The sequence below is a fragment of the Panicum hallii genome, chromosome 2 (genome assembly GCF_002211085.1).
Source record: "Panicum hallii strain FIL2 chromosome 2, PHallii_v3.1, whole genome shotgun sequence".
Taxonomy (NCBI): domain Eukaryota; kingdom Viridiplantae; phylum Streptophyta; class Magnoliopsida; order Poales; family Poaceae; genus Panicum; species Panicum hallii.
In genome coordinates this window covers 2,816,799-2,830,799 of record NC_038043.1, presented here as the reverse complement: position 1 = coordinate 2,830,799, position 14,001 = coordinate 2,816,799, and the positions used below count along the sequence as shown (strand labels likewise).

Sequence of the window (14,001 nt, the reverse complement as noted above, 5' to 3'; positions counted from 1 at the left end):
GCTGCCGTCGGCACCCTACAGCCCTGAGACGGCGACGTGCCTTCCTCGTCAGAGAGGCGTGGTCGTGGATGCCGCCCGAGGAGCGGCGATGCACGGGGCCTAGAAGCAGCTCCACGGCAACCACCGGCAGGCAGGTACACCGACATCTATATGTTAGGTTCCTCCCTACGAGGCACCAGCGCGTGAAACAAGCGAGAAGCAGCTCAGGAACAAACGGCACCAAAGCTCAGGACGAGCAGAAAGGCGAAAACAGAGTCAGCCAAGAGAGAGGAGCAGAGCAGCTCGTGTGGTACCAGCAAACTATGCAGGGATTTGGCGACAGGCGTTGCAACTTGCAACAGTGTTCGTTGATGTTGAGGGCTTAAGATCGGGAAAGGTTTACAAACACAAGCTTTAGGTCTGAGCTCTTGCGTTTTTCAATCACAAAACTAAAACTATTAGGCAGGTTCAGCATCCACTGAACTAGCAATTTGGAGCACGGGTCGAAACAGCTGCTCATCAATCATTTCCAAACAGACCGAAAGGACATAGCATCTTCCAAACAGGCAAAACTTCACCGTTTTTCACAGAACACCGAAATTCAATCCGTGTTTCCAACACAGGAACCAAAGGAGTCGCTACAAGTATTCAAGAACCCAAACAGCTCACCATCTATCCTAGAGATAAACATTTCCTCTCCAGCAAAACACCGAGCAAAGGTTTGCGTACTCAGGACACAAGCGCCTTGACATGGGGCTTATCGAGGCTTATCTCTTCTTCGACACACCAACAGTCTTTCCACGCCTTCCGGTGGTCTTGGTGTGCTGGCCACGGACACGCAGACCCCAGTAGTGACGCAGACCACGGTGGTTCCTGGATAGCACAAGGGTTTTGTTACAAGACAGTCATCATATAATGAAAGCTGCAACAGAACTGAGGTATGTATATAAATTACATATGGGCATATTCTGTGCAAAGAGCAGCTGGAAGATTCGTACACAAATGCATTTATAGGCAATCATCACAATTGCACTGACTAGGTACAATTATTAACCGCATCATCAGCAAGTAATGTAGAACAAAAATGAAGATAGAATTTCCGACAATGCCGTGACGATGAATCTGTGTGAATGCAATGCAAGAACATACACCAAGATGTTCCAAGAGACTGACCTGATCTTCTTCAGCCTCTCAAGGTCATCCCTGAGCTTCATGTCGAGGGCATTGGAAACAACCTGGGAGAACCTACCATCCTTATAGTCCTTCTTCCTGTTGAGGAACCAGTCAGGGACCTTGAACTGGCGAGGGTTGGCAACCACAGTCATGAGGCGCTCAAGCTCATCTGGGGTCAGCTCACCAGCCCTGCACAAAAACATAATTGTCAGAGCTCAACTTCATGCAATGTGGCACATGGAAAAAGTAGTGGGGGAGTCTGCAATAAACCAATCTCCAACTTAAAAAAACATGAGCAAACATTGCAAAATGATAAAGCTTCTGCATTGGTTATGTTTTAAATGGCAGGAGTTCTTTAAATACGTTATCCAGTGGTCACTTCATTTTCTCAAGTAGCATTCAGAAATGCTAATTAAGGATCCACAGAGCTTCAGATGACTACAACTTATGAACAATATGTACATTTCTCCCCTGTTGTCAAGATTGCTCCTGAGGAGAAACCAAATTGACCCTATTATCTAGCCACAATTTCTTAAATTAACAGAGCCAGTAACCTATAGAAACAAGGAAGAAGGTGAAAACTGTTACTATCATTACAATTTTTCAATTAATCTTCATATTCAAATTCCACAGGCAAAATAACATTTCGCCCAACTAGACCAGAAAGCAAACCAAACCAAAATTAGCGATATCAAAACATGTTGAATAATTTCTTGGTCATGTTTCTTCATTGAACATAAGTGAATGCAAACAAACATTTTTGACAAGTTACTGATCAACACAATAGTTCCAGTGTGTTGAGATTGTACAGCTAAGCATGAAAAACTTTAAGTACTTACAATGAAAGCATTGCTGATGCATGTATGACAGTTCTGATACAGTTAGCAGGGAATTTACTTGTCAAGTTATAAACGAACTGCTTTTACTACTACTCCACCACGACCTACCCTTCCAAGTACAGCAGTTGCCAGTGTGCTAAACTAGCAATTTACAGGTAAAAAATAAGACAAGCTCGAACAGGGAAATTATCGTTTAACACTGAATCATCAGCCAATGTAAATCCATCTTACAATCAGCGAACATTAAATCCATCACATAGCACCAATCATTCATCGTTTATTACTCATCAAGCAGGATCTAGACAACCTCATTATCGAAGGCCTAGCATCCAAAAAAAGACTAGCCACTAAACTCAAATTCTTGCCCAGAAAACGGATGCTCGAACCTATCAAGCTGCAGCTGCTCCCCTAGCCCTCTCGAACCGATGAATAAATGGGGGCGATCTTCCCCCAACTCCCGACGAACCACCCAAAAATCAATTACTAATCACCCACAGCACCCGATTACCGCCATGATCCAAAAGGCTTACACTACATGAACCAACGCTAAAAGCCATTTAGAAACTCACCGCTTGTTCATGTCGATGTCGGCCTTCTTGCAGACGATGTTGGAGAAGCGGCGGCCGACACCCTTGATGGAGGTGAGCGCGAACATGATCTTCTGCTTGCCATCCACGTTGGTGTTGAGCAGACGCAGGATGTGCTGGAAGTCCTCCCCCGCGATCAGCGACTGCAAAAACCAACCCCACCCGCGCGTCAGACGAAACCACCGGCCCGTGGCGGCTCAATGCGGCCGCGAAGGTGGGCGAAGCTTACCATGGCGGCAGCGGCTGGCGGGGCTCGGGCAAGCGCCGGAGTTCGAGGAAGCGGCGGCGACGACGGGCTGCGGCTGCGCGGGGTAGGGTTTCTCCTCAGAGGTGGCGGCGGCGTAGCGGGGAGCGCTTTATAGTTGGGAGTGTGAACTGGTGGAAGTAACCCTAGGGCGGCGGATCGACGGCCAGGATGGATGCGGAGTGGGACCGAGGGGAGTGGATCCAGTGGGCTTAACGGGCTCTTTTGTTTCGGGTTGGGCCGGAACGGGCCAAAATATTGGTTGAGGCGTTCACCAGGCTTTTCTTTTTGGTTCTCGTTCTGGCCATGTGACAGCGTTGTCTGCTTTTTCATTGAAGATTGAATTGAACGTGACTTTGGATTAAAGCCTTCAATTTAAATTTAAATGGATAGATTGCAGAGCCAGACCAAAAGATTCAAATGTGCAACATAGGGCACATGCTTTCACCATCACGAAATGTGCACAAAAGGGGATGTTTTGTTCCAAATAACGCTGTCCATCATCGTCGCACTATGATTCTTGTTTGGCTTGAGAAATATAACCACATTAGAGCTCAAACCAGCATTCCATCTTCTGATCCTGTCTGCAGTGTCACACGCTTGATGCCGAACGATGGCAACACCCCTGCAACCTCAACACTGAATGTTACCATGGTTGCCCAGATCAACACGAGAACCATACAAAAAGGATGTTTTTTTTTAAAAAAAGAACTCTGTACAGGAGGCAGAGAAGGAGCGCATGTCTATGTCTACATTCTTAAACATCCATATACCACCTTCAGAGAGTTCAGGCGGGCCAGGACAACAGAGAACTCCCATGTATGTACAACAAAAAATTGACCCAGTTTGCAGGTCATATAGAGCTTCTCCGGCGCAGTCTAACATCTACTCCTCAAAAGGGTTTCATGATCTACAGCCTCAGAAGAACCAAAAGTCCAGACAGAAACTTCGACAAGCCACAGCTGCAAAAGCAACTATTCCAATCGCTTCAGCTATGGCTGTTGAGAAGTGAGAACAAACTGCAACATGCTTCTCAGAACAAACTGCAACATGCTTCTCACAGAAAACCAGACCGTCCCACATAGGTCATAGCTCCGGACACTGAAAATAAAACAGCTCCTTTTTAAGTTAATAGATCATGAGGAACAAACAACTGATTGTATAGCAGTGTAAGGACTGCAAAAGGAAAATCTCAGAATTGAAATAAGAGAAAATGACGAAACTCCCCTGGAACTAAAATCATGCCAGATCATTGAGTAGCTTGATGTGAATTTAGGGAAATTTAAACATCCAGTGTGATCTACCTAATTTTGTTTCACATCTAAAGGCATATACAGCTTAGCACTGATCATTAACATTTGCAGACTGACTATCACAGCATTATCTAAACCATGTCTAAGCACCAACATAGGACAGTCAAACTACAATCCTTTACGGTCTTCCAGATGTTATTGCCCATGATAAGGGCAAATAGAAAGAAACAAAGGAACTTTCTAACAAGACCCATCATATTATATTACTTGCACAAAAAAGATATCTGTATTATGATCCTGGAAAATGGCAGTACATAAGCATTGGTCATAAAGAGATGCAATTCAGTCATCAAGTTTGCTGTAAAGCTTAGGGAAAGTGGGAATTATTCTGCTGCCTAGGGAGGTCACTCATGTGAAGTGACAGTTCCAGCAAGCTTAGTGTAATTGACTGTACCAAATAGGAAATCAGAAGTTACCACAAACTTCGTTCCGACCCTATTTCTCTGGTTTCAAAAAGATGGCGAAATTCATTGATGGACATATGAACCACGCATTATAATATTTAGCTTAGATATCCAACAAGTCAGATACTAGATGCTAGATGAAGATGTGGTTGGTGGAAAAGCCTTGCTAAGCATACATTGGATGTAGAGCATAAAAAAGCATATTTGTAATCAGAAAACTATATTACTAATAAAATTCATCCACACCAGCCCAAGGACATCTCCCCTAGACCATCCAGGAAGTATCGCTATTGATAAATGTTAACAATGACTGCCCAGTATATTTGATGACCACCAAAACAGTTCCTCTCAAACCAGCAACTCAATTTACTACAATGCTTGAAGAACTCTTAGTCAAAAGCTACCAGAAAAGATGCATGTTTCTGTACTGCCCTGACCACCTATGTATCCAAGTGAGAAGTTATAAATCAAGTAAGCCTAAAAATGAGGAAGGTGCAAGTGCATGCAGCTTCTCGAAATAATGCCTAAATTTCTTTTTGATTTCTTTTGCTTAAAATAGAATTGAGACGCAAAATATTTGATAACTTCAATTTTCCAATTTATACAACAATGCTGAATCATACTGTCACAACCAGAGGAGCCAGGATTAGACTAGAACCTGGGCTGGACAAGTTACGATAAGCTAAAATCCTTTGTGGCTTACAATTTCTATACTTTTTCCATGTATTTTTACACCTAGAACTAGGGCTGGAACACAGCCAGCTCGTGCCTTGGCTCCGCTGCTGGTGACAGCTCTTATCTTTCATGACTCATACCTGACATCAGACAAAGCTTGACTTAACTGATTCATGGCCAAGAGTTCTACGACTACATCAGAATTCAGAACGTGCCTTCCACAAGTCAATGCCACATCAGAAGCATGCAAAGTTACAGCTACTGGAGACAAATATGAACTCAATTCATTACCCAAACAAAAAGTTCGAAAGCGGCAATGTAAGGAAACAATTACGTAAATAAGGATAAGCTTAATGATAAATATATACCATTATCTAGAATAATACCTTTCAATCATGCATTGACAGGTTCTCTAGAAGCTAGCTCGCTTTCCCTGTTATTACTGCATATGACATCCTCTCCACAAAGTTCACCATCCCCACAAGTTTGAGTAGGCTTAATCACAACTTTACGAACGGCATTTGAAATGTCGAGCATGGGAGCTGACATTCTTGCTTCATTGCAACTCTCAACTGTCATTCCCACTTTAATAGCCGCATCATCCATTTCAACCATATCACTTGTAAGTGACTTTGACTCAGTCAATTTTGCCAAGCTATATTTACAACTAGGATGTTTCAAATCTGGTAAAGATGAACCATCTTTGTCCTCAATAATCTCTGTTTCCTGAACAGATCCCTTCACTGATACTCCACTGTCAACTGCAGAAGCACTGTGATCTTCACTACTATCTTTATCTATATAGGAATCTATTGATGTTCCAGTTACTATATTAGTTATATCTTCCAAGCTTTTAGCTTCCATTGAGCTTTGAATATAACCATCAGCAACCGCAGTTTTCAGCTCATGGTTATCAGGCTTTTCATCCATAGTAGCTATAGGTCCGTTAGTGTCAACAGGAGCAACACAAGATTTTTCATGCTCCTGATTGGAGCGGAGGACAGATGGAGAATTTGATGTCAGATTAGATTCAGTTTTGCCTATTACGGGAGCAGCTCCAATGGAAAGTTCACTAGATGGACAATTTTCACTTTTCCCGACCTCATTAGATAAACAAGAACATGGGTCCACGGACACCAGAGTAGCGTGTGAATTTGAATGACTGGAATTTGATTTATCTTCACACTTCTGTTCTGCAACAGTGTTTTCAGCAATCAATTGCCCATTTATTTCTCTGCATTTCTCTTCTTGAATGTTGTCTGATTCAGCCTTCAACAGCATGTTATCTCCACAATTAACTCCTGGAAGTGTATGCAACTTATTATCACCAACAGACACTGTGGATGTCCTTTCTAGAGTTCTTTTTATATCATTTTCTTCAGCTGCAGGAGGCTGGTCAGATGTCAAACCTGCTAAGTTTCCATTTAAAGGACGAGGACTCTCATGACACTTAATTTCCAGATCATTAGCGACATCAAATTCACGATAAACATGAACAGGTGTCACAGATGCACTTGCTTCGCCAAACATTTTAGCATCTGCCTTTTCAGATCCAACAGCACTAGCTGCACGAAACAAATGAGCATTGTTCAGACAAAACTACAGCATTACCAGATTAAATGAAAAGAAATGAAATGAAACTACAGCATTACAAGAACAGTTTGGTATTGCAACCTGGCTTGGCAGTGGTCTGTCCATCAACTGTTCCAGTTGGCTGTAACCTCTTCTCTAGTAGACCGGTCCCATTGATAATCAAGAGATTTAGCGACTTGATTCTTTGTTTCTTGGAGGGTTCAACAGGCTTGAAACCAAAAACAGTTGTCCAAGTGTTTTCCATTTCTGGTACAGCAGATATTACTAACTTTCGAACATTGAGAGAGCAAAGGGCCTACAAAACAATAAAATTAACCCAAAACATACATGTCAGAAGGCCTGAAAACAAGAATGCCAATAGGTGTGTGCTACAAAAGCAAAAAAAAAAAACCTTAGCCTGATTATGTGGGTTTTAGTTTGGTAATGACAAACAAGGCTAGCTTGAAGTCAGTGGCTGAATCCCTTTTTCTGAATAACAACAGAAAAACATGGAACTAGAATGTAGGATTTTATACAATACCTCAGCCTCACAAATATACTTGATGCCATTTCAGATTAAACCCATTTTGGATGTTGCAATACGCTCTTTGTTATAAAGAACACACATGGATGCTCAATTATGAGGCAACACATAATTCACACAGTTGTCTGCTAATTAGTACGCCAGACAATTTAGGAAACAAGCTAGGGTAGAGATGGTGCATCTGACAATTTCAAATCATATAAAGAAAGATTCAGAGACATGCTAACACCAATACGTGAATAAGATCAATTCTGCAAACATACTAGGACTATCCGTATAAACATCAGCAGCCCACAAAAAGGACTGGAATAGAGAAAGGCAGGAATATCTTGAAAGGACAAGCAGCAAGACATGGGAACTATGACACAACACACAAGGAGAAACATATGACAGCAGGCGACTGTGAGCACTAGTACTCACATAAATGTACAACTGAGAAGAGAAAGCAAATTACCGATTCAATTCCATTGAGTAGTCGACGGCACATCCCTTGGTGCCTATACATGCCTCTTGTGCCTATGAATGGCATTTCTGCCAAGTCAGTTCCGTGAATCCTGATTCATGGAGAAAAAGAATAAACGAAGCATTTTAGAACTGAAATTATGTTAGGATTCATAAATTCACAAAAGAATTCAATGAGGGGCAAGTTTGTAGGTTTCACATTATTTATTATGGGTCATGGGTAGCGATTGGTCAGGAATGAGGAACAAATATCATGGCAAACTTCAAAAACAATAGTTGATTAACTTCCTATACAATGGATACAGGTTACTGGAGAAATGGAAGACATGCAAGACTCAAAATACCACCTGAATTCCTTTCAAACCGAGAAATTAATCCCTAACATATACAACAAAATTAACAGCATATGCACATACAAATGTACCTTACAGATGCCGCGGATATTACTTCATCACCTCGTTCCAGTATAAATGTATAGAAGCCACTAAAGTCTAAACGACTGATATCAGACCTGCAATAGCAGATTACAGAATTTCAAAAAGTGACTACATTGGGAAAAAATCAAGAAAAGTGGCACGTCTAGAATGGCTATGATGATGAAACATGGGGTCTAAGGAATACTAAGATAAAACTGAAAGATCTAGGAAGTTACTACTTGCTCCCCAAATAGGTACTTCCTAGAATCCATGAACCCAAATTTGAATTAACTTTTATATAGACATGTTCTTGCAAAAGTAAAGAACAGTGAAGGTTAAGAAAACAAGATTCCCAGCTTCTAAGAGTTTTTGGGCTTCCATTAGAATTGCATCTAGCTTAGGAAAATCATTCATCTTTATTTTTTTATGGAGCTTCAACCATAATGAATCAAGAACGCAAAAACATACTTACCCACAGTTATATACAACATTGTGAATCATATTAATTCCACTTCTCTCATCAATGTGTGGCTGAAAGCACTCATCCATAACTGCGAAAGCAAGGGCTGTCTTGGAGTTGCAATGGACCGCTTGTGCTTTATTTTTTGTGGGTAAGGCCTGACCAATAGAAAAACAGCGAACCAGACTCCACGAAAATCCGGCCTCTATATCATTCTTTGCCCCAAGAAGCTTTTTTAGTCGTCTATAAACCTGTGTTATTCAACGAACAGAACAGCTTTATTATCCATGTGTTAAAGTAATATGCATATACAAATACAACTAAAAACCAGCAAATACATACATTTCTCAAGAAATTGACGATTATTAACTAAGACGTATCAGGTAAAATGGAAAATTTCACGTGCTGATTTGTTGAATGCTAAGGAAAATTTATAGCATGATAAATATGCATCCACATTTTTTGCATCAGCTGCAAATTTCCCGGAGATTTATTGATCTGTGCTTTAATATAACTCCTAAAGGGCATGATTCTGGCCAGCCATACAGTGATACGGGTCAGAAAGATCATCATCATCCAGATATAATTAAGTATGAATATTAATATATTCTACCCAATAAAATCTAAAATATCAAGTATAACAGCAAAACTTAAGATGAATCAGTTATGAGCCTTAAGCCATTCAGCAATAGTAAGCATCAATAAAGCACTGAATGTGGATGTGGAACGACTGTATCATTGTTGTAGATGACTTTGCAGGGGAATCCATGTAGTAAAGTATGCATTCCATCATGTAAGGGAGATTTCTTTTGTCATATATTCCCAGAAATACAAGAGGACCAAAATTTTCAGAGATTAACGGGCATGCATCCAGGTAAACTGAGGTTTCATACATGATATGTTCCCATCATAAGAAGTAAACAAACTTTTAAGTGTAAGTTACTATGAGACTGAAATAGATTAACACTAGTAATCACAGGTATTATCATCTCTATATGCATTACCAAAACATTAAATGCCAAAAATAAAACTGCACAAAATCGTGCAATCTCAAAACTTAGTCATATGATGCATGCTGTTAAACCACCAACTATTGAATCACATGCATATAGGCATATGTGGAGGCAGAATGGCACACAAGTAATGCATGAAAATTCTAAATAAGATCCTCGCAAGTTGAAACAAAAAATTGAACTAAGTAAAACTTTGTACCTTTCTGCATCCTGGACTGCAAAAGCAATCAATCGAGGTACTGGGTTTGGTACAAACGGAGTCACTCTCTGTTCCAGGTGAACAAGCTTGGTGATCTGCAAACTCATTGGGTAAGGCAATGTACAAGTGAACAGAGAGGGAGGGAGGGAGGGAGGGAGGGAGAGTTGCATGTAGTAGAAAGTCTTACATTTCCTTGAACATTGCGAGCAAGAAAGTAGCTCAGGAGAAGATGATGTCTTTTCTTGGGCAGAACCGCAGAACCTACATAAACAGCTACGGCAATACCAATCTCCACGGGGCATCTGCAGATGCAATTGGCATAAATTAAATATAACATAAAATCATGCAACAACATAGTCATTCTAGATATAAGCAAATTAAACAAATTACGGTACCATCCTAGCGAACAGCTATCAAGGGAAGGCTACAAGCAAATAAGAAACCACTCTAGAATGATTAACATCTAGTACCATGGTAATTGTTCATCTAATGTGTTGGGGTGGAGAAAACAAATGATATATATTTGTATGGTTACCTTGATTCCCAAACAATCCAAGTGAAAAGTTGACGCGCAGTGATCGCAGCACAGCAAATTACCACCATCTCCACAAATTGCACAAGTGTCATCATGTTGATCCTCAGCAAGATCTATCTTGTAGAATCCTTTCTGTTCATATTGTGTGTGCTTCTCCCATGCATCATGTAAGCATTGCAACAAAGAAACCTTACCATCTTTTAGGAAGATGTTCACATAGGGCTGCTTCTCTTTCGAACCAGCATGAAGTTCAAACTTCGCGGCTGTGAGAATCTTGGAACAGCATCCACAGAAAATACCCTTCCTGATAATTTTACCTTCTAACATTGCCCTTGTTCTCTTATTGTTCATGTATTTGACCTCTGTGTCTTCCGAAATAACCTCCAGATCTATCATCCATGAATATACTGTCCGCTTCCATTCATATGGAATATAGCCATCCATGTTATTTTCCATATTATGAGTACCCCCACGGACAAGAAGCCCACATCTCCGATGATTGATTTTTACCCCATCATCCCTGTTCTGGTGCTTGTTTCTAGAACTTCTTTTAGCAAGGATATCTTTTGAGTCTCTGCTTTTGCTTCCCCCAGGTTTCTTTTTAGCACCATAAATTTCTTTATTCGTCCTTCTCCTAACTATATTCTTTTTTAGCATCGCTAGATCATCCATTGGTATAATATTATTAAGTTCAGATGAGCAGCCCATATGATTTTCGTTGTGTGGACTTTGAAACTGCTCTTGGTAAACTGCATAAGCTTTAGTGATTGACCAATAGCCAGTCCCTTCAGGAGAAACATAGACAGAGTCTTCATAATCTTTATTTTTCCTCTGTCTTAGTTCAATTTTCCATCCATTATCTAAAAGCAAGCGTTTTATCTGGTTCCTGACATCCTGCTTGAGTTTATTGACAGGTCCTCCCCTTGGCTTCTTCATTTCAAGCTTGCTGAGCACAGGGACAGATGTGCCTTGCAGGTCACTGGCTTCTGATTTTGCCTTCTTTGATAAATTTCCCAGCAACCCTTTATGCTCTAGCAATCTCTTTTTCATATTCTTGTGTTCACTTGATTTGGTGTTCTCATCTTTCTGACTCAGAGAAGCCTGATGATGGTTTAGTGAGGAGTTCTTTTGCTGTTGCTTTGAATTTTGTTGTTTCATACTCTGGCCCAAAGAAACTCCCACTACGCTTGGATCACTTTTCCTCAACATGATGGGAGACACTAGCTTACCCATAACTCTCTTCTCACCATTTGAATCCTGCTTCTGGAACTCTGCAAGGGCACCACTTTTCTCCTTGTATCCTTTATAGCTCTTGTTGGTTTCACCATCTGTGTTACTGCTCCTGGGCTGAAACTTCTCGGCAACAGTTTCCAAGCCCATGGTTGAGTTCTGCATCGGCATCTTGTGACCACTAAACTCTCCATCCAACTTAGTTTTATTTGTTAGAATCTTGCCATCACTGGACTCCTTATCCACCCTGGAGTTCTTCATCAGTATCCTGGCATCCCCAGTTTCCCCATCCACCTTGTTCTTCAGCACAAGCTTGCCATCATTACTTTCCATCATCGTGCCATTATTCTTCGGCAGATGCTTGCCATCATTAGTCTCCATCATTGTGTCATTGTTCTTTGGCAGGAGCTTTAAAACACCTCTCTTTTTTGGAATCCTACCATCACCAGTCCTCTCATCCGCCTTAATGTTCGTCGGCAGATTCTTGCCATCGCCAGTCTCCCCATCCACCTTAGTTTTCTTTGACAGAGTCTTGTCATCACCCTTATCCCTGACCAACTTACCATTCTTCGGCAATATCCTTAAAACACCCCTTTTCCCTTGCAATCTAATAACCTCCTGTTGGCCAGAATCAACAGATTTGCCCTGGTCGGTCTTCAATGGTGTCTGTTTTTCATGTTTCTGCAGCTCCACCAGTCTCCTCTTGTCATCCGAACTCGTTACCTGCTCTTTCACCTTTGAGGCACTGCTTGCCTTTATATCCACCTCACCTTTGTCATCAAGAACTCGCCCTCCCCTTACCTCCGGCTTCTCAAAACGCCATGTCGGGAGCCCCCGGGGCAGCATTTTCCCACCAGTTCCACCCTTAGCTGCACCTCCACTGCTTCCACCACCACTACCATGGACGGACTCAACTCTGATCTTCTTGGCAACAGGCTGTGGACTGCTCTTCTCAAGCTCAGCTTCCTTGTTCTTCTCTGAACCCTCTCCATCAGTGGACTTAACCTCTGAAACCTTCTCAGAACTAACAGTCACGGCTTTCTCCACCAACTGATCACCATCACCTCGATCGCCGGCACCAGCATTGCCCACGGACGCGGCGGCGCCAGCATTCTGCCGCGTCGAGATGCAGTACTTGTCGGCCTCGGAATCGCTGGACTCCATCACCAGCTGCCTCTTCCGCGGCTTCCTCGCCGACTCGGCCGCCGAGCCGCGCCCATCCCCGTCCGAACCCATGAAAAAAAAACCCTCCCGAACGAATCCCAAACAGCTCAAACGTCCCGCTCCAAAACCATCGCCGGGCGGCCCTGCGTCAGAACCACGAAAAGAACTCAACCTGTGAGCGCCCAAGCAATCTCAAACCAATCCCACAACCCAAGCAACGAGAGATAAGAACGCCAAAAGGAATAATTCCGCGACGGCGCTGCCTCCGACGGCCCGGGAGGCCGTTTCCGGAGGGAATTCCGCGCGGTTGGGGGCGAGTCGGGGCTCACCTGGATTGCGGGAGCGCGGCGGAGGCGGCGGAGAGGTCGGTTTGCGGCGCTGGGGGCTAGGGTTTCGGGGATCGCGGGGGATTTGGGGGGTGGGACTGGGAGAAGCCGACGGGATTGCCTCGCCTGCTTCTCGTGCTCGTCGTCGGGAGGGGGCCGGGGTCTACGGGCTAAAACGGCGCATCGGGGAGGGGCTGATTGATAATTTTCCGTGCGTTGTCAATGTTTGCAGTTCACACCCTGGAGAGCAGGTTGTTTCGCGTGTCAGTTTTGGGCTCGGTTTTTTCTTTTCCTTCGTTTCCTTGCAAAATAGGGTTTTTTTTTTCTTCTTCTTAACAAAAATACAGAGATGAAAATGGAATGCTCTGAAAATACAAGGATGCACTTTGGACAGATTAGCAATCAGATCGTCAATACCGGTGCAAATAGGATGAGGTCATACCATAGCCCGATGAATCGAGATTTTTCTTCTAGAAATAAAAGTTGTGAGGCCAAAGTGAGAATAGGGGTTTATCATGAAATTTTGCATAAATATTTTAGGGAAAGTTGGTGTAGCATGCTCTAGCATGTAAAGGCAGCGGCAAGAAGAATGTGTGTAGAATGCTAAAAATTAGGTAAAATGCTAAAAATTAATCTTAGCCATGGTCGTCGTAGAATGCGTGTACTCCTTTTGTTTTGGAATTTTGCCTTACTCCTTTACAAATGTAAAGAAAATTTTATACACACTACCATCACTTGATGTTTCTGCTAGCCCCAATGTCCGTGCACCATTAACGTGAAAAAAAAAGTTATTTCCTTCATTGGGATATTGTAAATGGAGTGGGTTAGATATGTTAAACGAGGTCAGGTGGTACACCATGTACATG

General features: G+C 42.4%; 2 protein-coding genes across 2 annotated transcripts; both read right to left on the bottom strand.

Moving 5' to 3' along the window:
* Positions 1–480: 480 nt before the first annotated feature.
* Positions 481–2,941, bottom strand: LOC112879411 (40S ribosomal protein S18-like). The gene is made up of 4 exons (XM_025943655.1): positions 2,808–2,941; positions 2,561–2,721; positions 1,153–1,341; positions 481–852 (listed from the first exon to the last, which is right to left on the bottom strand). Exons 1-4 carry the CDS (start codon positions 2,808–2,810, stop codon positions 747–749), a joined length of 459 nt encoding a protein of 152 aa, XP_025799440.1. The 5' UTR covers positions 2,811–2,941; the 3' UTR covers positions 481–746.
* Positions 2,942–3,501: 560 nt separating this feature from the next.
* LOC112879401 lies at positions 3,502–13,299 on the bottom strand. The gene is made up of 10 exons (XM_025943640.1): positions 13,139–13,299; positions 10,416–12,952; positions 10,068–10,182; positions 9,881–9,975; positions 8,681–8,919; positions 8,217–8,303; positions 7,785–7,884; positions 6,889–7,102; positions 5,601–6,779; positions 3,502–3,923 (listed from the first exon to the last, which is right to left on the bottom strand). The coding sequence occupies exons 2-9, from the start codon at positions 12,879–12,881 to the stop codon at positions 5,608–5,610; spliced, it is 4,488 nt and encodes a 1,495-aa protein (XP_025799425.1). The 5' UTR covers positions 12,882–12,952; positions 13,139–13,299; the 3' UTR covers positions 3,502–3,923; positions 5,601–5,607.
* Between the last annotated feature and the right edge of the window lie 702 nt (positions 13,300–14,001).

Coding starts and splice junctions, on each gene's coding strand:
- LOC112879411 (XM_025943655.1), bottom strand. Junction 1,342..2,560: donor GACATCGACATGAACAAGCG/GTGAGTTTCTAA, acceptor GTTTTTGTGCAG/GGCTGGTGAGCTGACCCCAG. Junction 853..1,152: donor GAGAGGCTGAAGAAGATCAG/GTCAGTCTCTTG, acceptor TGTGCTATCCAG/GAACCACCGTGGTCTGCGTC.
- LOC112879401 (XM_025943640.1), bottom strand. CDS start 12,881: ATGGGTTCGGACGGGGATGGGCGCGGCTCGGCGGCCGAGTCGGCGAGG. Junction 9,976..10,067: donor CTCGCAATGTTCAAGGAAAT/GTAAGACTTTCT, acceptor ATGAGTTTGCAG/ATCACCAAGCTTGTTCACCT. Junction 8,304..8,680: donor AATGTTGTATATAACTGTGG/GTAAGTATGTTT, acceptor CTGCTATTGCAG/GTCTGATATCAGTCGTTTAG.